A 23,454-nucleotide genomic window follows, 5' to 3' on the forward strand; every position below is an offset into this window, starting at 1 on the left:
CTGTCGTTAATGATATGAAGTCTGCCTCTCCCATACAATTTAAATATACATATTAAAGAATCAAATTATTGCACACATCATTTTGTTAAGTTTTAATGTAAAACTGGCTGTTTAAAACTGTACATCTTGTGTGAAATACTATGAGACCTCTATACTGATTTCAGTCAATTCCTGGGGCAGAAGAAAAAACAACAAATAAATGGGTAAATCTGTTGAATAAATACATACAACTCTTCAACATCTTACTAATGACTGGCCTGCACTGGCCATTCGTTTGGTGCAATTAACTTGATTCAGATTTTCATTGAAAATAGAAGCAAGTTTTGCGTTTTTTAGCTGATTGTTGGTGCATGGATTTCTCTCTCTTCTCTGTAGGTGTGTTTGTGGACATGCATGCGCCTGGGCCAGAAAGGAAAAGTTCAGTGTCCCCTTCTTCTATCCTATATTTGCTAATTAAAGTCAAAACACACATCTATCTACCCCAGTCGTGGAGCAATTCCTTCCATCTGACTGTAACTGCCTGGTATCAGAGGCAGTAGGCTCCACTACCTGGCAGTTATAAACAGATGGCAGAGTCACTCTAGTAACCCACAAAGAATTTGGTTTTAGAAGGTGGCTGTTCAAAATAACTTTTGCTGAAAATTTAGAGCTCAAGCAATATTCTAGTTTGGCAGACCTGAAGACTAAAGACTTCTATTTAATAATCAGAACAGATACAGCATGGGTGATGGCAGTACATGTTTCCCCTACACTGCCCAAGAAACATGCCTCAACCAAGATTCTTTTCTACATAGATTCTTATAATGGGCTCATCCCAGTAGAATCTTAGTCCCTTCCAGCAGTGCAATAAGCAACATGACTAACATCCAGTTCTCCACAGCCTCCCCTTTCTAAGAAGCCCCTTTTACACACACACTCTCTCTCTCTCTCGGTGGACACATTCCCTTCCAGCTGCAGCAAGATAAGGTTGGGATGACATCTTTCACCTCTTCAATCTAATCACAGAAATCAAGTATCATCAACCAACTACGGTTTGGCTAATAGGATCCATGGGGGTTATCATCATTGCTGTTTTTAACAAGGTGATGTGCTTCCAAGTAACTTCAAAGAGGTATGGCTAAGATGAACCTTAGGCTGGGGAAACTAAGTTTCATCGAATGCTACAGCTGTTAAGACTCCACTCCCTGATCCTGGAACCAGCTCCCTGATCCCACTCATGTTTGGAGCAGTGTCCAGAAAGGATTTCCTAAAGTCCATTTCTCTGTAAGATGCACATAGAAACAGTCTTGCTGCTGCTTGGAGAAGGGGCTTGTGGGGAGGGGAAAGAAATGTCCTGCCCCCAAAGAGCTGGATTTTCAGTCCAAGCAAGTAGTCCGGTAAGCCATCGCAGATAGTGAAGAAGTAAAGTCCAAGCACAGATGAGGATGAGTATCGGAATTGAAGGCACAAAGAATCTCTCCAAATTCTAGAACTACACTCCGACTTATTATCTGCAGTGTTAGCGGAGGCAATCTTCCAACAGTGAAGTCAAACCATCCTTAAAAAAAAACAATATCCAAATAATTTTGATGGATGCCTTGGAGACTCAGCAGCGTTCCCTACTCCCACTCACAGTCAGCAGTGGGTGATGCTGGGAAAAGGTCCTTCTCGTGAAGCATGGCTCTAAGGGTCGAGAAAGGACACTGCGATGTAACGGGTCCCTTTTGTGGTTGGAAGGCCCTCGTGATAATGGGTCAGGCGACCCGGGTGCAGGAGGGTCCAACCCTTCCGAGGAGCTCGAACGGAGCAGTTGTAACGCAGAAACCGGCAGCCTCCTCCCTGCGTGAAACAAAAAGAAACAGGCATCAGCCAAGTACCAGCAGAGAAAGGATCCCTGTATTATCCCAACAGTCTCCTGATTTTCTGGACTCCCTTGTGATGGGTTGCTGGAACGTTCTACCACCGATCTCCCTCATTAGAAAATCCTGAAATTCAAACCCAGTCACTGATTGCAGTCCCCTTTGGCATCAAGGTGCCCGAGATGGAGGTGGGGATGAGCTGGGAGGTGTTCTGGGTACAGCAAAGAGGAGAAGACCCTAGACTGGTCTGGGAGACTTCCAGACTAACCTTCTTGCAAGCACTTACCTCGTAATCTATCCCTACCCGGTTAAGGGCAATGTTGATGGTGAAGGTGGACGCATCATGGTGAGGCATTAAGGAGGGTTGCTCATCAGGTTTGTAACGAACGACAAAGGCCAGCTCAAACTGTGTCTGCAGGAGAGAAGAGAGGCATACACAGACAGTGCCACAGCACCCAGGGGGCATTCACTTCTAGGGGATGGTGTGTACATTGGTGTAATAGGAGTAACATACCCCTTAAATAAGGGAGAAAGGGGCATGTTCTTATTAAGAAGTATGGTGCACACCTTGATAACATACTCCAGGGTCATTTCCTCCATTATGGCACGTACTTTGGTACAGTGCCCCGATGATATTGCCTCTCCGTGGCCATGATCATGAAAGACGCGGAGCACTCAAATCCCATTGACCAAAAGTGTTTGATGCCTACCTTTGTATAGTATCCTGGGTAAAATTTCTCTGTGATTGGAGCAATATAGTGCAGAAGGAACCTGTACCATTCTCTCTCATAGCCAATTTGGTTCATGTGGATGTCAATAGTTGGGACATTTTCATAACCCCCTAGTAGCCTGCTGTCCTGGAATAAAACCATAAGATTGATTGGGGACAAATATCTTAGATGATAAGTATGAAAAACAGTTTGACGGTAACCAACAAACATAATGCTCATTTATAGGGCTTTTCAGGATTGTAACGCAGGGAAGGATTATCTACATTTTATAGAAGGGAAGTCAAGGCACAGAGGAGGTTGGAGCCCAAGTTTTCAAAAGTGGTCTACTGACTCTGGATGATCGTAGTTGTCCAACTTTACAACCCCTTGGTTCTAATCTTCAGAGGTGCTGAGCACTCCAGTGCTCCAGTGGACGGCAGTGGAGGTTGCAGGTACTCAGGGCCTGCGAAAATGAGGCCTAGGGGATCTCAGACTGATTTTCTGAGTGCCCAGCGACCACTTTTGAACATTTGGGCCTAAGTCCAAGATCACACAGTGAGTCAAGAGCAAAGCTCAGGGGTCCTGACTCCAGTGCCCTGCTTTAACCACAGGATTAAAACTCCCGCCTGTAGCAGGCTGCAGCCATGCCCAAGGACTCTGTGTGAGTGGTGGGAGCTGTCGCTTTGGAAGCTCCAACTTTTTCTTACCGTGTTATCTCCCTTGGACCACTGGCCAAAGTGCTCCATTTCCTCCACCAATTCGTCACAGGCAACGTCAGTGAATATAGGGAACCAGTAAACATCGGGGCAGGGCTGGAGAGACAGAACACACAAGAATTCAGACAAACAGAAGAATGAGACAAACACAGACAGACATCGGGGGCTCTCCAGAAGCTACATAACACATGGGGTTGGGGGAGTTCCTTAATTTTGCAGGACAGCATCACGGGGCTGTTTGTTTCAGTTTTACAAGGGGGTGGTTGGGTCTTTTTAAAAAAAAAAAAAAAAAAAAAAATTACCAAACAATGTGTTATGTAATTTATGAACAGTCCCTAGTCGGACAAGAGGAAGACAAGTCAAGAGGAGGGAGACAGGGCTCACTGGAAAAACAGCTAAAATGTTAAAGGTTGAATCCTGCCTTCAGATTCACATGCCTTGCTCCCAGTAAAATTAAGGAACCTGGACAGGTGCCTCTGAAGGAGGGATTTGTCCCAAAGAATACTTTCAAATAATGACAGATCACATTCTCTCTGAATCTGAAGTTCTTTTAGGCAGCACTGTCTCCTGTAAGCTACCTATTTCTGAGGGCGAAAGGCTGAAATCATATGATAGTGACATGCCGTTCTCTCCTCCACTGAGAGACAGCAGCAGCGTTTCTTACCGTCTCCACCAATCTCCCTTTCAGAGCTAGTGTGTAGTTTTCATGGATGTACTTTTCTTTCCAGTCCTATGGTTAGAAAAAGACAAGCAAAGCGGTCACTTTTGTGGCACGTGGCTACGGATGTGGTGCCCTGGCATCACCCTCTCTCTCTCATCACGGAAAGGGGAAGTGGAGCAGTAAACAGCAATTCACAGCATTTTCTCGGCTTTGAAGCTCCAGGGCCCAGAGGAGTTTCTGAGTGAAATGCTTTCCCAAAGCCCTGCAGTTATGCACCTAGGGAACCCCATCAGAGGGATGTCACACAGCAAAGCTTGGATCCTCCCCTTAGAGACACGGCTAGTAGCAGCGTTATCTAACAGGGAGGCTAGGGGCGTATCCCACAGTGACAAGCCTGCTCAGCCTCTCACCTCAGGATTGCTGAAGATCTCCCAGAGGTCGTTGTGGAGGTGAGTTGTCTGATAATTCTCCAGAGAGAGTATGTGTCCAAATTGGTGCCGGTTTGTCACGAACATGAAGACCCTCTGTAGGATGGAGGGAAACCATCAGGCTGCAACTATCTACAGTGGGAGCTGCTTCCCAGTGGCCATGGCTCCATTCCCTCTGTCCACCCACCTCCCTCTCTAATCTTCACACTGGGCATCCCCTCCCCAGTGAGCCTTTATTGTTAAACCCAGACCCACCCTGGCTGCAGAGAAGACTAAACAGTCCTAGAGAGGGCCAGTGATGGAGGCAGAACCTCTGCACGTTTCATCAGCTATAGACAGAAGCAGGATAAAATAGCTCACAAAGGGTCACTCGGCCTGTGGCTATGCGCATGTAGCTCCCACTGACGTCCACCGGAGCTGCACGAGTGGATCCTAGAGTATAACTGAATTTAGTCCGTGTTTCTCAGACCACAGGAAGAGATTCCCCCGACTGCATGTGCCTCGGGAAAGGCATGTAGGCTTAGTTGATGCCAGTTCACTTCTTTCCACCTAGGCATGTACAGTTGTAATGGGTGTCCGGAAACCTGCCTGCAGAGTTGATTCATCTCCACCCTTGCTCCCTGCAGCCAGCTCCCTCTACTGACCTGATCCCGGACATTATGGCAGAAAGCCATGTCTGCATCTAGTTTGCCGCTGTGGAAGAGGTCTCCCTGGTTGAGCTGGGATCTCAGGGTGCTGCCTTTTATGACATAGATGCTGGAAATGTAGGGAACATTCCAAATCCCACTGCAAAATGGGGAGAGGGAGATTTAGACACCAAGTAGTAACAGGACAGAGCTTACAGGATCAGGCCGCAAAGAACTAAGGGCTAGATTTAATTGTGAATGTATTTAGGGGGGAAAAAACAACAACAACAAAGCATTGCTGTTCTTTGGAATTTGGTTTGTCACAAAGTTTAAAGGGTCAGACTCAAAACCCCAAAGCAACCGAACACAAGGACCTACACAAACCCAAAGAGGAGCAAATCAGGAATGCAAGCCGTTCCAGTAATCAGCCTTTGGACATCTACAGCACCTTCCATCCAAGCAGCACACAGCCCTTTACAAACACTATTTAAAGAAGAATGACAACCCTCCTCCCCACCCACTGTGGGACAGTTCAGCATCACATTCTCTATCCTTAGCAGATGGAGAAAACAAGGCACCAGGAGAGATTAAGCGGTTTGGCCATACAGTGAATTAGCAACAGGGCTGGGAACAAATCCCAGGGCTCCTGACTCCAAGTTCCCTACTCTGGTCACCAGACCTTACTCCCGCTATTGCATATGGTATGTAGAGGACAGATACATAAAACAGCTCCCGCCTGGAAGGAGAGACTTCCCTTCCTTCTTTAACCACAGTGATGGTCTGGTACTCTTGCCCCAGGATCCCAATTGGCTTTAGACTGATTTCGGGGGTACATGCTCTCTAGCCACTGTCTATTCAGCAAGCCTTGTATTTAGGGGATTCTGACTGGCAAAAGTCCCTCGCAATACTCACACCCTCCGCCCTTGAACAATATCCACGTAATCCTCCGAACGGGCATAGTACCCATCAGGACTCAGCGCACCCCAGAAATTCGACCACAGCTTTCCGAGACGGCTCACCAATGGGGCAATTACCGGCCTGCAGGCACAAGAGGGAGAGATGATTGGAGGGCAGGACGCTGCCAGGGGAGGAAACGGGGAAGATCCCAACGAGAGTCTCCGGGTCCCGTTTTGCCTTCGCTGACACAGATGCTATCCCCTCTTGACACCTGTGTAAGTAAGGGCAAACTGGGGCCCTAAGCTTATATCTAAACACACTCAGCAGTCAGTCCCCTCTGAATGGGATCTAAGGAGTTCTAGCAGCTGGAGACAGAGCTGGAAATCTTTCTTCTTGAGGAGCAAGAATCATTTCAGTAATACCACTTCTGTTTCTCTGCTGTGTATCCAGCTCCCTTAGACTGAAGCCCCAGCTAAATCTCTGAGTCAGATACAGACATAACCAGGAATAGGTTCTGTTCTCTATGAAGCCCCAATGTTTGGAGGTTTTTGATGGGCCTGAAAAACTCCCTCTCTCAGATGCTCAGCTGTTGAAAGTCGGTGTAGCATCACTGAAATCAATTTACACCAGTCAAGGATCTGGCTTCTTGGATCCTACACTCATGATCTTTAGGGATGGGGAAGAAAGAACTTGGACTCTGAACCTGGATATAGATCCAGATTTTCCAATGAATCCCTCCCCTTATAATGGGCTGAAGCAAAACCTGCATCTGAATGTACCGCCTGGGATGTTTGAAACGTAAATCCAAATCCAGACCTCAACCCTGTGGCTTGGACCCACTTCTGGTTTGGAAAAAAAATGGTTCTGATTCTGGCCTCTCTGTTCCCAATGGTGTAGGCTCTGCTCCAAAGAGATAAGGGTAAAACTAGGGGTGGTTTACATCCAGGGCCCACTGCATCTGAATCCAATAATCCAGGGAGGGGAGTTGGATAAATGGCTCCAGTTTGGGTCCATCTCTACTGGAGAAAACCCTTAAGTTTCATTCCCAGCAATGCTCTCTCTTCTCAGCCTCTTACACATTTCCCAGGAAAGAAGGAGCTCCCTATCTACGTTCCTGACCTGAAACCTGCCCAGTAAGGATCACTCAGACTCACTTGTTCTGTTCAATCAGGATCCGTAGAACCTTTGAGTTCTTCAGAACCACTTCGGCATCCAGGCTGAAGTAATATTCACAGTCAGGATTCTGTCTGCACAAATCCCTACAGCCAGAGAGCCCACAGGTCAGAGAGAGAACAGTGACAGGACAGCAGAGATGACCTTCACTTTGCGGTCAAGGGGGCCCTCTCTTCTGGGATGGGGATGTTTATCCTTTACAGTCTGGGTGCAGAGCCCCTGACTAGGGTTGGGGGGAAGAGAGGGTTAAAACCCCATGCCTGAGTAAAGGAGTAGCAGGTGGCTGGCCCCTCATGGCAGGGAGGAGTGGGCCTGAGCTCCGGGGAGGATGTTTTCTCCATCAGGAAGGTGGACGAGGAGGGAATGGGTACGGGGAAGCATTGCTTTGGAAGTTGAACTGAAAGGGGAACAGGCTGCACCTGAGGCTAGAGAAACTCAAAGTCCTCTGGATGCAGAAGCCTTACTGCTTCCGTTTGTTTGGCCCCAGGCGGTGGACGGCTGTACACTTAGCCTGGGAATCTAGCCTGGCTTTAGCCCGTGTCGGCTGGACAATAAGCATGGGCTAAGTTCATCCCTGCCATGGACAGGTTGCAGGAAGATGGGGAACGCGGATGCAACCTGGACAGAGGTTGTTCTTAGCAGAGGGTTTGAGAACCCCTTTGGCAATGAGGGCATCGAAGTGTGTTTGTAATGCTGTCACCCCAGATACGTTGCATCTAATGGGCATGCATTAGGGCATATGGCAGGACGGGAAAGGGGGAATGGTTTGGGGTGTTACACAATATACCACTGCTGCACCAGCCATTGTTCCTGCAAAGCAGACATCTATGGAGGAAGCTTCTGCTGCTCTGCCCACAGAGGCCTGTTATCTTGGATGCAAGAAGCCTCTCCCTTGTGCTACTGAGCCCAGACAGAGGGTGGGGTTGACTCCAGTATCCCTATCGTCTGGCCTTTCACACCGGCCTTTTCACTTACACGCCCATGTTCCGAGCATCAGCATTCTCCACGTGATCTTCCGGCCCAATCACTTTGACCGCGTGATATTCTTTGCCATGCTCCTTCACAAACGTGTCCACCCGAGACAGGTGATGTTGCTCCTGCACACAGAGGGAAATGACACAGAGCGAAGAGTAGGTTACATGAGCTTAACACAGGCTGTCTGGCCTCAGCTAAAGCCAGGCTTGCCGGCCGCCCAGCTCTCAAAGCTCTGGCAACACCAGAGCATGTGAGCTGCATGTACCCTCACCTCCATGTCTTCGTAGCTGGAGGTAATTGATGCACAGGCTTCTAGGAAAACAAAACATGAGTTGTACTTGTCTTCCAGGTCCTGGCAGTCTGGGGAAGTTGCAAAGACTTCTGGGATATGGGAGGATATGACAGAACAAGGAGTAATGGTCTCAAGTTGCAGTGGGAGAGGTTTAGGTTGGATATTAGGAAAAACTTTTTCACTAGGAGGGTGGTGAAGCACTGGAATGGGTTACCTGAGGGGGAGGGGTGGAATCTCCTTCCTTAGAGGTTTTTAAGGTCAGGCTTGACAAAGCCCCGGCTGGGATGATTTAGTTGGGGATTGGGCCTGCTTTGAGCAGGGGGTTGGACTAGATGACCTCCTGAGGTCCCTTCCAACCCTGATATTCTATGATTCTAGGAGGAAAGCCATCCCTCACATGGCAAAACAAAGGGACAAGGTTGGTGCGGTAGTATCTGTTATTGTTGGCCCAATAAAAGATATGACCTCATCCACCTTGTCTCTCTAGCATCGTGGAACGAACACGGCTACAACAACACTGCATAAGACAATCCAAGGCAGATGTTCCTTACATGGTTGTGGATGAAGAGCTGAGTGCGTTTCTTTGGGTACTGGAGGTTCTGAAGCCTCAGGAAGAACTGGGAGAGAAATGGAGTGGGCTGCTCGATGAAAATTCCAATCAGAACCAACGGCAACACATCATCCTGCATTCGACAAGAGGGTGAGAAGCATGAGGGCTGCTCTCCAGCTCCAGAAACCTGGCTACACCCTCACCATCTCCAAGGTAACCCAAAAACACAATGTATTCTCTTGTTAGCACTAGGCCTCTGCCACTCTAAATATGCATCAACCCTTACCTTGAACCCTGTGAGACTTCTCAGGCCTTCATCACACACAGTGCAGCCTGTCTCGAATGTCCAGGCCCGAGGAATATAGTTTCCCAGGTAGTTCAGCTGCAGCTGCAAAGAGAAATCCCCCAAGTGCTTAATTACAAGGCAGGAGAAAATCTCAATCAGGTTCCATCACCAGCCTCATCTTCCTTCTCTCCCTGGGAGAAGGGGAATGGAATAGGATGCAAATCTGCGGGTCTAATTTCCTACGGTGGAGGATACTGATGTGCTGGGATAATGCGAAGGGGTGAGAGCACTTTTCAGTCTCCATGGCCTGGTCAGTCCTTGGCGTCTAGGTGCAGAGACTGGCAAGAAGGGGACCAAAGGTGGCAATTATTGTGATGTGAATACCTGTCCACCAACTCATTGCACATGTAACACGACAGACCACAGTCATCGGGATCGAACCTGGGATCTTTGAAGCTTAGTGCATAAGCCTCTACGACATGAGCTAAAAGCCAATTGGCTGTTAGCTAAGGCTATACAGCAAAGTCATTAATCTCTCTCTCTCTAAGTGGTCTCGGTGCCACTAGGTAGGACAGAACACCACACCCAGAAGGTGTGTGGGTTACATACGCTGGCCAGTCATTCCTCAGGTGGGGACGCTTTCAGTCACTGCTGATCTTGGTCTTGATTTGACCCAGTGACCAAGAAGTAAAGAGCTCCACATCTTGCTGTCATAGCAGGGGGCCATTCAATCCCCCCATCTGTGAATTTATGCGGGAAGAAGTCAGCGCGTGAGGGATGGATGCCTGATTTCCCAGCATTCTCTGGGCAAGTGCTTCACCACCTCAAGCCTAAAGAGGTTATTTGCCTTGGTTTCATACCCAACCTTCTCTTTCAAGGCTCCTGCTTACCTTGGTGGGTCCATTGCCGTGGATCAGGACTGGGAGGGTGTCGTACTCTACGTTTCTTGCTCTCACGCGTGCATTTTCAAACTTCAGAACCACCTCATCTAGAAATCACATCACAGCAATGTTATCTGCAGGAGGCTTTAGGAGCAATTTGGCCACACAATGCCCTAGCCATCCCACACAAGCAATCCCTGGGAAGCCGGGAGAGTGGGGCTGGATAACCATCTATCATATTTGTGGGGCACAGACAATCAACGGAGGGAGAGGAATTGTTTAGGGTGGCCCAAAGGGGTAGAATTAGGAGTGATGAGATGGAACTTGAGAAAGGACAGGATCAGGGGTGAAATCTATTAAGCCAGGGGTGGGCAAACTACGGCCCGTGAGCCGTTTTAAGCCAGCCCGCGAGCTCCAGCTGGGGAGCTGGGTCGGGGGCCGCACCACACAGCTCCTGGAAGCTACGCCATGGCTCCGCTCCGAGGGTCAGGGGCCGCTCCACGCCTAGGAGCCGGAGAAGGGACATGCCACTGCTTCCGGGAGCCGCTTGAGGTAAGCGCCACTCGAAGCCTGCACCCCTGAGCCTCTCCCCATGCCCCAACCCCCTGCCCCAGTCCTGATCTCCCTCCCGCTCTCCAAACCCCTCGATCCCAGCACGGCGCACCCTCCTGCATCCCAAACCTCTCAGCCCCACCCCAGAGCTCACACCCCCAGCCGGAACCTGCACCCCTTCCTGCACCCCTGCCCCAATTTTGTGAGCATTCATGACCCGCCGTACTATTTCTATTCCCCGATGTGGCCCTCGGGCCAAAAAGTTTGCCCACCCCTGTATTAAGCTGTAGGGCAGTCTCCCATGGGGAACTGGTAAAGCCTCACTGATTGCATCCTTTAAATCAAGACTAGGCAAAGAATATGTGGTGAGGAACAATTCTGCACCAGCAAGGGGGTGGGGAGAATCCAGACAAAAGCAGCTTTTCCGCCTCTGAATTCTATGCTCCTCTATGTCTGTCTGGCACATCCCCAGATGGCATTATACAGTGACTGCAGAGTGACCAGCCAAGAGGTCTGTGTAACTCAGCTATCCAAAAAGGGCTAAAGTTCAGGCACAAAGACCAATCACCCACAGTAACAAGGCCCCTCACCCCGGCACCGCCCCCTGGTGGCCCAGTGCAGTGTCGCCATCGCGTCTCTGCCTCACTTTCCCCAAATGAGGGTTTTAATAAGTTCGCTGACGCTTGTATCTTGAACAGTGCCCCTTCAGGGGTCTAAGCTTGTTCAACCCCAAAGGCGGAACATCACACAAAAATGCCTCCCCCTCAGCCTCTCTAGCGGGAGGAAGGAGGGCCTGAGTCAACCTTAGTCTGTCAACTCTCGTGATGTCCAAGGCCCCTTACTGGTGAGGCCTTCATGACCTGGAACCCTCTTCTGGAGTCGGGGCCTCCTGTCTCTAGCAGCAGAAGGGTCCCTTTTCCTGGGTCAAGGTCTCCCCACAGAGGCCAAACCACAAAACCTCTTCCTCACGACATCATATAATTCCTCTCATCTAAGGTTCCTGCTGTTGCCTGGTGGAATCTTTCCTGGGAGCCAGGCTTCTCTGAGACTTAGCATTCACAGGCCCTTCCTTCTGGCCACTCTCCCACTCAGGAGCATTCTCCCCGGGTTTCCTTTGCTGGTGAACCCCTCTCACCAGGTTCCCCCCAGGAAGCCTTCTATGTAGACATTTTCTCTTCCTGCAGTCTGGGAACTCTTCCCCTCCCTCAGGGCCCTGTTCATCCAGCCCTGTCCTGCTGGGAGCAGCGTCCTTTTATCTCACTGAGGTGCTTCCCTGTCTAATTGACTGCCTCTCAGTAACTCAATGAGTGACCTAGTCCCCGGTGAACCTGAGCTGCCTCACTCAGCCATCAGAGATAGGCTGGGCTCCTGACCCCTCCACAGGGCCAGCTACTCTCTGACTCCCACCCTTACCAAGATAAGAATGGGACCCCAAAGTCCCCCCCCCATGATAACTGCCTAGCTAATTAAAATAAGGGGAAGGGGAGAAGAGATAAACTAAAATAAATACCTATATTTCTCCGCTCCGGGAGAACAAGTGGATAAAACTTTCCAAGGGTGGAATAACCGACTGGCCAAAAGCACGGTACAGGTGAGTGAGTGCTCGTACACAGCCCCTGAATGCATCTCATCAGCTTCCCACCTTTCAGGCCATTCAATCCAATGTACTGAACCAAGAAGGTAGGCAGGTGGCCCTTGCCCTGGGCTGTGTGTTGCTAGCTCCCTACCAGTTTCACTCCCCAAAGCTTGTGTACTTTGACATGTGTGGGGATCAAAGTGGAGAGGAGGTGTGGTACGGAAAACCCGACCTGCAGGCCTAACTGTGGAGCTGGCATTGCAGTGAGAACCAGGCTGGGGATTGCAAATCAATTCCAGGAGTCTGGGCAGAGGTTTTTAAACAGAAACCTGCTCTGGGGATGGATTCTGGACTTTAACCACTTCAGCCTCAGTGTGACTGTTTCTAGCTGCCCTTCACTCTCCAAGGAGGAATAAGCTCGCCCCCCCCTACCCCCCCATCTCACCTAATGCTCCATTCAGGTTCTGGAAAATCCGGCATCTCTGATCCAAAGTGATGTTGATATTTTCCTTTAAAAGAATGAAATAAAGAACCTCATTTAGAACACACAGAGGCATACGCTCTGCAAACAGATGGGTCATGCCAGCCCTCCCACTGCCCCTCCATTCATTGCAGAAAACACTATGAAACCAGCCTCCCTTGTTTCTCAAACCCTCCATGGATTTGCTTCAACCTCCCTCACGGATCTAGGCCCAGGTCCTTAGCTGCTGTAAATCAGTTTAACACCATTAACTTCAACCCCCTAGGAGCCCTGAACCTGCTCCCTGGTCCCTCCACTCATCACCACAGGTTTCATCTCTGCCCCTTCACCCAGTCTCACCACTGCCAATGCAAGAGCCTGCTCCGCTCTATCTTCTGATCTCTAGAATAGCCTCCTCCACCTGCAGCAGATGCTCCGTCTCTTTTCAGATCTCCTATGAAAATAACAACTCTCCTTGCCTACGTTTCTTCATGCTTCCCACCCTGGGCTATTGTTGATCTATGTCACTCATTTTAAAATACAGTTTGTGTGAAAGACCATGTGCTAAATGAAGATGTATTGTATCATTCTGATCACTAGCATGTCCCACAGGCTCCAAAACCTTAAATAATCCCAGTGATCCCCCGTCCCACCTGAACTTTAGCAGTTCTCCCTTTGCTGAAGCACCACCACCACCACCTAGCTCTTACATGGCGCTTTTCAGTGTTAGATCTCAAAGCGCTCTCCAGAGGAGGTCAGTTTTACTATCCCCATTTTACAGAATACGGTTTTTATAGTGCACTAGGCAAAACCAGATAACACGAACTGCTTATAGCTTCCCAGGGCACGAAAAGACGACAAATAACAGCACACTGATGGAAATATGCCGGCCTGCCTGCACAACAGCATATGAACCACGTGTCATGAACCACAGCCAGGAGCGCAGGTTTGGCAAACATTTCTTTTGTGGTCAGTCTCCAGCTTCTATCTATCTTCCAGTGACAGGGTTGTGCTTGTCTCAAGTGCTGCTCATGTTAGCAGTGTTAAACCACAACTTAGCAATGGTTTAAGACTGGGTGGCAGATGTTGCATTTACACCAGGCGGCTTCAAACCATGGTACATTGGATTTCATCAGAATCCCACTCAAACCTAGGTCTGACTTAACAGTTCACTGCCCCTCCAAGCATCACCTAAGATACATTAGAATAACTCTCAGAGGGGGAGAATGGATGTAACAGTATCTGGATTTTGAAAGCCCTGTCAATAGAACTATTCAACTCTGGTCTGGCTTTGCGCCAGGACTTTAGCTGAGATCATTAAAGAGAAACTATCATGGTAAAAGTTATGGGCCGGATTCAGACCTGGGGATAAGTACGTGCGACTTTACTGGCTTCTCCCGGCTTTTTGCAAATAGCAGACTTCGCTTTCGCTTTTCTTTATCGTCACAAGTTTCACTTCCTGGTTCCTATGCTCTCGCACAATCCTGCAATATTTGGGTCACAAACACTCTAGGAGAATGTTTCCTTGTTCAAAGATAATGAGCCTTTTTAAATGTTATGATGCCATTGCCATTGGTATTAAGTGACATGAAACCTTGTTTTAAAAACTCCTGCCATCTGGGTCAAATCTGATAGGGCAGTGACCCTTTCGAGACAAAAATTGCAAGGATGGTACAGTGGGGGTGTGTGTGTGCAAGGAGGCACATCTGCCTGAACAAAATGGGTCACTGTACACATAAGTGAACATTTACATGTGCCAGTGCCAGGGTAATCCTTATTGGGGCAAGAAAGAGACACCTAGGGAGACATCCTAAGAAGAAGGGGAAAAAACAGGAAAATACTGCTGGGGTGATAGGCTCACCTGGGGACCTATCACTTACTTGTGTGGGCTGGGGAACGCCACACAAGTCTGGAAATGAAAAACACACTGCATGCCCCAGAAAAGGGTTCAGGCTACCAGGGATCACTGGCACTGGCCAGATGCGGCACCCAATCCCTCCTAAACTGCATTGCCTACTCACACGTACCCTTTTTTCTGGATCCAAGAAGATATTGGTGTAAAAGAGCTGGTCGCTATCATTGTCAAGTCCTTTCCAATCCTCCACAAGCTTGTTTAGGTTAGGAGCGTAACCTATGAAACCTGCGGGAACAAGGCAAAGGGGGAAGAGAGCCAGCCTCTCAATCCAGCCAGCCTGGAAGGGAACATTCTCAGGGACTCAGACATGTGGACAATGTCTCAGTCCCTTCTCCAAGGGGACATATACACTGTCTCAGTGCCCCCCTGCAACACAGCACAGATACACAGTTTCAATCTCTCTGCAAAAGCATGCGTGCGTACTCACTCTCCCCTGCCATGGGTCATCAGTGGGGATAGAACCCTTAATCTTCAGCACCCAAAGCACAGGCTGCTGTAACCTGAGCTAAAGGAGTATCCCCACTAGCTAAGAGTAAGTTGCAGGTTCTTATCATAGAATATCAGGGTTGGAAGGGACCTCAGGAGGTCATCTAGTCCAACCCCCTGCTCAAAGCAGGACCAATCCCCAACTAAATCATCCCAGCCAGGGCTTTGTCAAGCCTGACCTTAAAAACCTCTAAGGAAGGAGATTCCACCACCTCCCTAGGTAACCCATTCCAGTGCTTCACCACCCTCCTAGTGAAAAAGTTTTTCCTAATATCCAACCTAAACCTCCCCCACTGCAACTTGAGACCATTACTCCTTGTTCTGTCAGGATCTTGAGGATACTCCTTATCCGCTACATGGGCTGCAGTCAATGGAGGGAGACATATTTGCAAGTGCCTAGCTTATGTGCTGTGCACGTGTACACACACGGTGTCAATTCCCCTCTAATTGCACAGTACTTTTCTGCCGCCCCCACCACTCCATCTTCTCCAAGAGCCCTGTCTCCCGGAAACACAAAGCTGGGAGACGCTGACCTGTCTCTTACCTCCAGAACCCAGGAAACGCTTGCCATCTTGCACCGGAGGGTACTTGGCTTCCAGCCTCCGGTCAGGGTAGATAAAGGTCTCTGCTGAGAAAACCACCTTGCTCTTGGCCTGTTTGAACTTCTTCAGCAGTTCTGCAGGGCCCGATGCAAAAAGCACATCATAGCTACAGGAGCAGCAGAGCATGGCAGAAAAGAGAACAGAACAGGTCAGGAAGACAAGAGTGTGAGAAACAGAAGATGCTCTAGGAATCCCTTTCTTTTAACCCTGCGCTACGGCATTACAATCCCTGCAGTCGTTACAGGCATCAGTATGGTCCAATAATAGCCCGATGGAATCCCAACACCGGAGGTTTTAAGACCACGCTGGACAAACCCCGGTCAGGTATGGTCTAGGTTTACTTCGCCCTGCCTCAGTGCAGGGGGCTGGCCTCGATGACTTCTCGAGGTCCCTTCCCGTCCTATTTTTCTATGGTTCTGGGAATACTCGTCGAGCGGGATATGGTACTAGTTCCAAACTAACCTCCTGTGGGTGAATAACATGCTGAGCTTGCAGGTGGATTGTTCCTTACATCCCTTAACACCCAGGGGATTTGCCTCTACAGAGCTTTCCCTCCACGTCCTTGGAGCCTGCGGCAGACGCTGGTATCCCAGACCTGTCCATTGTGGGTGCTGGGACGCCAACTCTGGCATCTGTCAGCCCACTCTTTTATTTCTCTTCAAGAAATAAAGGCTGCCGCTCGCCTGGCTCTCTGCCTCTCCTCGCCAAGCAGACAATTCCACTGGGAAAGGCCAGGCCAGAATGGCAGACTAGCTCACTGATCCCTTGGAGGCCCAAATTCAGTCTGACGTAAGCAGGGGTAACGCTATCATCCTTACACAAGAGTTGGATTTGGTCCACTACAGTCAGAGCTTCCCAGCTGGCACTGATGCATTTAACATTTGCAGTCAGCATGGTGCAGGGAATCCCAGCAGGCAGGAATTCATCTTCCCCAACCAACCTCCTTCAGCGTTAATCACCCCCTGTTAAGAACCTGCCTCTCGGCTCAACTCATGGCAAATCCCTTCGGCCCCATTTACCTTTCTGTGACGAGGATGATCAAGTCCTCCTTATCCGCATACTCCTTCAAAGCTGACTTCAAGAGACGGACCTTCTGCCCACCTCCTGCTTCCGCCTTGTCCTCACCACGCCACTCCTCATCCAGCCCCAGCACCTAAAGGGGGACAGGGTATCTTTTAACAAAGGGTTCATGCTACACAGGCAACAGCTTGTTTCCCCAGCATGAGTCACTGTAAGAAATGGGGTAGGAGGACCAGCTGCCAGAGAAACTCACAGCTACTTCACTGCTGGCCTCCGGTTAGACTTTTGGCAAGGAGCAATGGTGCAGGGGCGCTGCCTGAGGAGCAGCTCAGTTACACCCGTCCTGACCTTTCCCAGTGCAACTCACTGTGGGCAAGGGTGTAAGGACACTTGCTCTGGACACACAGCTACTGCTGTGCCATCCTCTGCCACTGAGCATCACCAGGACAAATGGTGCGGGAGAGCTGGCGGCGACGAGCTTTCACGGGGGTCTCTCTGTAGGGAATGATCAGGGACAGGGGCTGGCTCGCCGTAGCGGTTTTTGAGTCACTGCGGCGGGATGCTGCGTCACAGCAGCGTGGCTTGACGCCACCATGAAAGCTTTCTGATGGAAACATTGTGTTGGGGCGGGTCCCTTTGGAGCAGCTCCCGAGGATCTCCCCTCAGCCCACCTATGGGAATGAGGAAGGGAAGCCTGGTGTACAGCAGTTCACCGTCCCAGCCTCTGTCAGCCAGAGCTGTCCCCGGGAATGCCCTCCCTGGGTGAGTTGTCTATGATCCCTGAGAGGACATGCCCCTGGCTCCCTCCCTCTCAGGATAACCATCTCAGAGTTCCCCTTTCACTGTCCACCAGAGGCTGCAGGCTTCACCTGGACTTTATAGTTGAAGAACTGGGCTGATCTTTTGAACCGTTTGAATCCCTCAGTCTCCTGGGTGGCCACAGTAAGAACCAGCAGGTTTTCTGTCGGCAGGAGAAAGCACAAGGTAAAGAGAGACGTTCCGCCCTTATCTGTTTCACAGTTTAACAATCCACCTTCAAACAGAAGCTTTGCTATTAGAAACAGGGTCAAGGTGGGGACTGACAGCCTGAAGGCCCCAACTGACTTCATGAAGGTAGGTAGTGTGGGGAAAGTTGAGGCACAGAGGGGACGTCTACACTGCAGCTGGGAGCGAGCCTCTCGCCCAGGTAGACAGACTCGCTCTAGCCGGACTTGAGCTAAAAAAATAGCAGTGTGGATGCTGAGGCTCGGGCTCTGACCCCCTAGGCTTGAGAGCCCAAGCGGCTACGTCCACACTGCTTGTTTTAGCATGCTACCTCAAGCCCCGCTAGCGTGAGCCTGTCGACCTGGCTTGGGAGGCTTGGTCCAAGCTGCCGTGTAGACGTACCCCCCAAGAGGTTAAGTGACTTTCCCAAGGCCACATGGCAAGCTAGCCACAGATGCAGGAAAAGAAACTGACAGAGTCCTGATGTCTTCTTCACTAACCACCCAGTCTGACTGCCTCCGCATAGCCTCTGCTTTTCATTGCGACAACATAGTCCTATGAAGCACAGACTAAAGCAACGTCTGACTTGAATATAGGGTCAAATGTTTGCAATAGCAAAGTCATGCTCCACTGCAGACTCTCATCTCCTAAGTTTGGACCAAATTCTGCATGCCCTACTCTACTGATTTCAATGTGGGTGGTGTGCTTCTGTCCCTGGGAAAAGATGGCTCCTAAATAACGGTCAGGATTTGATTCACAGCCTGGAGTCCACTGGTGGAAGCCGGGCTGCAGGCCAGCAACGGTGGAAAGCCATTCTGGAGGTGCACCACGGCAACGCAAGATGCCCACCCACAGCACTGCTCCACTGGAGCAGCCAGCCAGCGTAGCCCCTGAGTGGGGCCAGTCAGAGACAGAGCATGGCTAAGGAGCCCTATGCTAAAACGAATGAAACCAGTGTCATTACATTGCCTTTACACTGGTACAACCGAGGTCAGAAGCTGGCCCTGCACATGAAGTGTGATACTTTACAAAACTATCATTTCATTGCACCGCTTGTGAGACGCACACAGAGAATACAACTTACTGAGGGTTTCTCTAGTAACGTCAAACGTAAGCCTCACTTTCCTCAGACGGAGTTTAAAGAAAATTAAACATGAAGATAAAAAAATAACACTGCCATCAATGAAAGTGTGTACTTGAAAATCATCCACTTAGTTTAAGTGCTTCCCTGCAGCATTGCTCTCTCTCTCTCCACTCAGCATTTACACCGACGTAAGGAACTGCAGCATTTGGCCAGGTAGCTGTTATTTTTCTCTTGGAAGCGCCTCTGATTTTCTATTGTGTTACGGATCTGTATTCCAGATGTCTACTATATATAATGTGGATTTATTCTGTCACAGTCTCCATCCAACATTCTCTCCCTACTGCTCTTGATTTTTTTGGTTTCCAGTTTCTTAAAATATGAGGCCAAATTCTGAAGTACTTTTTCAGTTTTTGCACATACTTATGCTGGCAAAACTCCCATTGACTTTGATAAGAGCTTTGTCTGAGGCCTGGTCTACACTACCCGCCTGAATCGGCGGGTAGAAATCGACCTCTCGGTGATCGATTTATCGCGTCCCGACAATCGATCCCCGAATCGACGCTCTTACTCCACCAGCGAAGGTGGGAGTAAGAGCCGTCGACGGGAAGCCGCGGAGGTCGATTTTGCCGCCGTCCTCACAGCGGGGTAAGTCGGCTGCGATACGTCGAATTCAGCTACGCTATTCGCGTAGCTGAATTTGCGTATCTTAAATCGACCCCCCCCTGTAGTGTAGATGTAGCCTAAGTAAAAATGGAGTAAAACTTTTAGGATTGGACCCAGGATTTCTTTGATGTAACTGAATGCTCTACTTTTTGGCAGGTCTTCATGTTAACACTTTCACCTGGATAGGAATGTGCCTGGGTCCTGGCAGCAGTGTTTAAACAGGATCCCTGGCCATTTGAATGGAACATTGGAAAATTCCAAGAATAACTGATTCCACTGGAGGAGCATTTTCTTGGATCTAGCAGGCTTATCCAGTGACACTGGAGGAGTGAATTTCCTAATGGATGTACCTGATGTGCATCCCCAATGCATCCTGATAGATTTCCTAGGCACACAGAGCCCAACGCCTCTGGATGCATGAGAAAAGCAGGATCTCTGGATGGATCTGGTAGACCACTGAGCATAAAATGGCTATTAGCCGGGGTGGGCAGGGACGGTGTCCCTAGCCTCTGTTTGCCAGAAGCTGGGAATGGGCGATGGGATGGATCACTTGATGATTTCCTGTTCTGTTCATTCCCTCTGGGGCACCTGGCATTGGCCACTGTCGGTAGACAGGATACTGGGCTAGATGGACCTTTGGTCTGACCCAGTATGGCCATTCTTATGAAAATGGTGAAGGGCTGATACTAACCCATAGCAATTATCCGTCGGAGTCCTTGGGATATGGATGAAACTATAGTACAGTTGCAGAGAGAGATCTGGGGCAGGGGTAGCGAGGGTAGAGATAAGTTTGGGATTTCTAGCTGAAGGAGAGAAGGGGTTTTAACTAGAAGTCCATGAGATCCTTTATTCCCATCAGAACAACATGAAGAGAGATTACAGGTCAATAAGAGACCATCAAGTTGGATTTCAGTATATTTTGTTAGAGAGAAGCTGAGTGAGATAATATCTTCCATTGAACCATCTTCTGTTGGTGAAAGAGACAAGCTTTCAAGCTCCACAGTGCCCTTCTGGGCTATTTGTTAGTCATTTAGGTACCACAGTGTTGAGCATGAGCCAGATGGATGGCCAGACCGATGGACAAAGCTACAGAGGAATTTGAATGATGTTTTTAAACTCAGTTATTTAGCCAGCATAGTTGGGGCCCTAATTACACTCCTGCTTTGTATGTTCTGTGGAGTCAGAAGATGTAAACAGCGTAGGAAAGTATGCAGTCCCCCAGGGACTACGCTAAAGCCGGCAAGTCTCCAGTCATGTGACAGCGTGCAGAGCACCAGGAGAGCCTCCTGTACTAGGGAGCCAGGAGCTCGGGCTTTCCTAGAAAATGGGAATCAGCCTGCTGGTGAGAAGGGATGCAAATGTGGAATATCAGGCAGGGGGCTGGAAGAGAGACTTTAAATTCCAGCCCCTGCTGTGAGAGCTGAAGACGTAAATTAACTGAATAAGAAGGAATAATTTACAGGAGCCCACTACTGGGCAGCTATTCCAGCCTGAATTCTCTCCAAGGACCTCAAACCAAACAAGGCAGGAATTCATTTTCACGCCACCTTCCAAAGACAGTCAGCAAACTGTTCACACCCAACTTATGTGACTTCCAGAGTTTTCCTGCACCAGATGGCCACTCTGGTGGGAGTGCGAGAGGCTCTAGCGGATGGCTGAGGAAGAGGTGTCATATTTCGGAGATAGAAAAAGACCTCACTGTGCAGCATATAAATTAATTAGAGCGAGAAAAAGCCAGTGCAGAGCCTCAGTCCTCCCCACCCAGACTCTGGGCCGAATTCCTCAATAAAGATTCCCCTTAATTACTGATCTGGAGGGGAGGAACAACTTTGAGAGATGCTAGCTAGGCTTCACTTCTGTGCCAAGAGACCTCTAGCTGCAGAGAGAGCTTTCCACCCACGAGGCATTCTTTCAGCCCAGTCCTGGAAGTCTTAAGGCTGAGCTATGCGGCCTCCAGCCACCTTCCCCTTTTACTCTTTTCTTTCTTCCTCAAAGTCACTGCTGTAAGTGGAATGGTCACTTCCTAAGCTGCAGTAATAATCCTTCTTTTTCCTTCCTTTTTGCTCTATAACCAGCAAAGCCCTTTGCTGGGTTCCCCGAACGCTCTTCTCTTTCTCCACTTCACCATTTCAAATCCTAGCTCCCCTCTCCAGACATAAATCACGCAGGGCCAGATCCCCAGCTGGAAATCACTGGATTTACACCATCATTCAAAAGCCCTTGTGAGCAGGGTAACAGATGTTTGGTATCTCGTGGAAGCATTTAAAAGCAGATTTACTCTTTCACATCTTCTGTCCCACATTACAGAAACACTGACTCCTTTCTGCCAAGCAGGGTCATCCAGACTCAGCGACGCTGAGGGCCACTCGGACAACCAGAAACCTGAGAAGTTACAGTTAATTGTATAACCACAGGGTACAGAAGCAGTATGGATCAGCAGATCAGGCACTTGACTTAGATTCAGGAGACTTGGGTTCTACCTCCCACTGACCTGCTCTGTGACATTAGCATAGCACTTCACTCTCTGGGCCTCCATTTTCCCATCTGTATAATGGGTATATGATGCTTACCAACCTTTCTAAAACACTTGGAGCACTGTGATGAAAAGAGCTATGTAAGCAAAGTATTGTCACAGAGACACAACTTTTAGATCAATAATAAATGCAAACAGCAATACTACCAGGGTGGACTTAAATGTTTCTCCACATAAATAGTTAGAATCTGCTTGCTGGAGGAATTCAGCAGCAATAGACAATGGCTACACTACGCAGCTTTTAGCGACACGGCTGTGCCGCTACAGCCATGCCGCTAAAAGCCGCACAGTGTAGTTGCTGTTTGTCAGCAGGAGAGAGTTTTCCTGCTGACAAAAAACTTCCATCCCCCACAAGCAGCAGCGGCTTTGTCAGCAGGAGAGCGCTCCTGAAGCTCATGTTACTCATTCTGTGCTGTGAGACAGGCAGTGCCCAGATCTCTCTGGGCAGGGGACACGGGCCCGGGCTGGCAGTGCCCAGATCTCTCTGGGCAAGGGACACCAACCCGGGCTGGCAGGGCCCAGGTCTGTCTGGGCAGGGGTCACCAACCCGGGCTGGCAGGGCCCAGGTCTCTCTGGGCAGGGGACACCAACCCGGGCTGGCAGGGCCCAGGTCTCTCTGGGCAGGGGACAACGGCCTGGGCTGGCAGGGCCCAGGTCTCTCTGGGCAGGGGACACTGGCCTGGGCTGGCGGTGCCCAGGTCTCTCTGGGCAGGGGACATGGCCCCGGCTGGCGGTGCCCAGGTCTCTCTGGGCAGGGGACACCGGCCCGGGCTGGCGGTGCCCAGACCTCTCTGGGCAGGGGACACCGGCCCGGGCTGGCGGTGCCCAGACCTCTATGGGCAGGGGACGCCGGCCCAGGCTGGCGGTGCCCAGACCTCTATGGGCAGGGGACGCCGGCCCGGGCTGGCGGTGCCCAGGTCTCTCGGGGCAGGGGACGCCGGCCCGGGCTGGCGGTGCCCAGACCTCTCGGGGCAGGGGATGCCGGCCCGGGCTGGCGGTGCCCAGGTCTCTCGGGGCAGGGGACACGAGCCCAGGCTGGCAGAGCCCAGATCTCACTGGGCAGGGGACATGGCCCAGGCTGGCGGTGCCCGGGAGCTCAGAGCCCCCTTCTTACCCTCCTGCTTGGACCCGCAGCTCCCCTCCGCGATCAGCAGCGTGAGGACCAGCCCGGGCAGCAGGAGCAGTTGGGGCAGCATGGGGGCGACTTCTGGCGGTTCCTGGGCTCCCCGAGTCCGGCTCCAGCCGCGGTGCTGCCTGCAGACCCGACCCAGCCCTGTGCACCGGGGAGCGGGACAAAGCGGGCACCCACCCCGGCCAACTCCCGGCGCTGCGCGGCTCTCGCTGCCACGCACTAAACCCGCCCCTCCGGGGGGCTCCTCCCTGCAGTCCTGGCTCAGCCCCTTCCCTCCAGCCCGGCCGACTGCAGCCTTTCCGCCCGCCCGGCGGCAGGGGCGGATCGCTGGAGCCGACTGGGACAAGGGCCCAGCCCCCCGAAAGCTGGGGAGTCTGCCCACCCCACTGCCTTCCGCCACCCCTAACCCGCTCC

General features: G+C 50.4%; 1 protein-coding gene across 1 annotated transcript; it reads right to left on the bottom strand.

The window, feature by feature from the left end:
• Nucleotides 1-1,662: 1,662 nt before the first annotated feature.
• Nucleotides 1,663-23,104, bottom strand: PLOD1 (procollagen-lysine,2-oxoglutarate 5-dioxygenase 1). The gene is made up of 19 exons (XM_065421286.1): nt 23,023-23,104; nt 17,514-17,605; nt 16,644-16,777; nt 15,567-15,730; nt 14,649-14,761; nt 12,607-12,670; nt 10,043-10,140; nt 9,153-9,254; nt 8,868-8,999; nt 8,025-8,146; nt 7,031-7,135; nt 5,892-6,017; nt 4,998-5,139; nt 4,336-4,449; nt 3,929-3,994; nt 3,256-3,360; nt 2,549-2,695; nt 2,125-2,250; nt 1,663-1,818 (listed from the first exon to the last, which is right to left on the bottom strand). Exons 1-19 carry the CDS (start codon nt 23,102-23,104, stop codon nt 1,663-1,665), a joined length of 2,190 nt encoding a protein of 729 aa, XP_065277358.1.
• Between the last annotated feature and the right edge of the window lie 350 nt (nt 23,105-23,454).

Source organism: Emys orbicularis, chromosome 22, assembly GCF_028017835.1.
Source record: "Emys orbicularis isolate rEmyOrb1 chromosome 22, rEmyOrb1.hap1, whole genome shotgun sequence".
In the NCBI taxonomy this organism is placed as follows: domain Eukaryota; kingdom Metazoa; phylum Chordata; order Testudines; family Emydidae; genus Emys; species Emys orbicularis.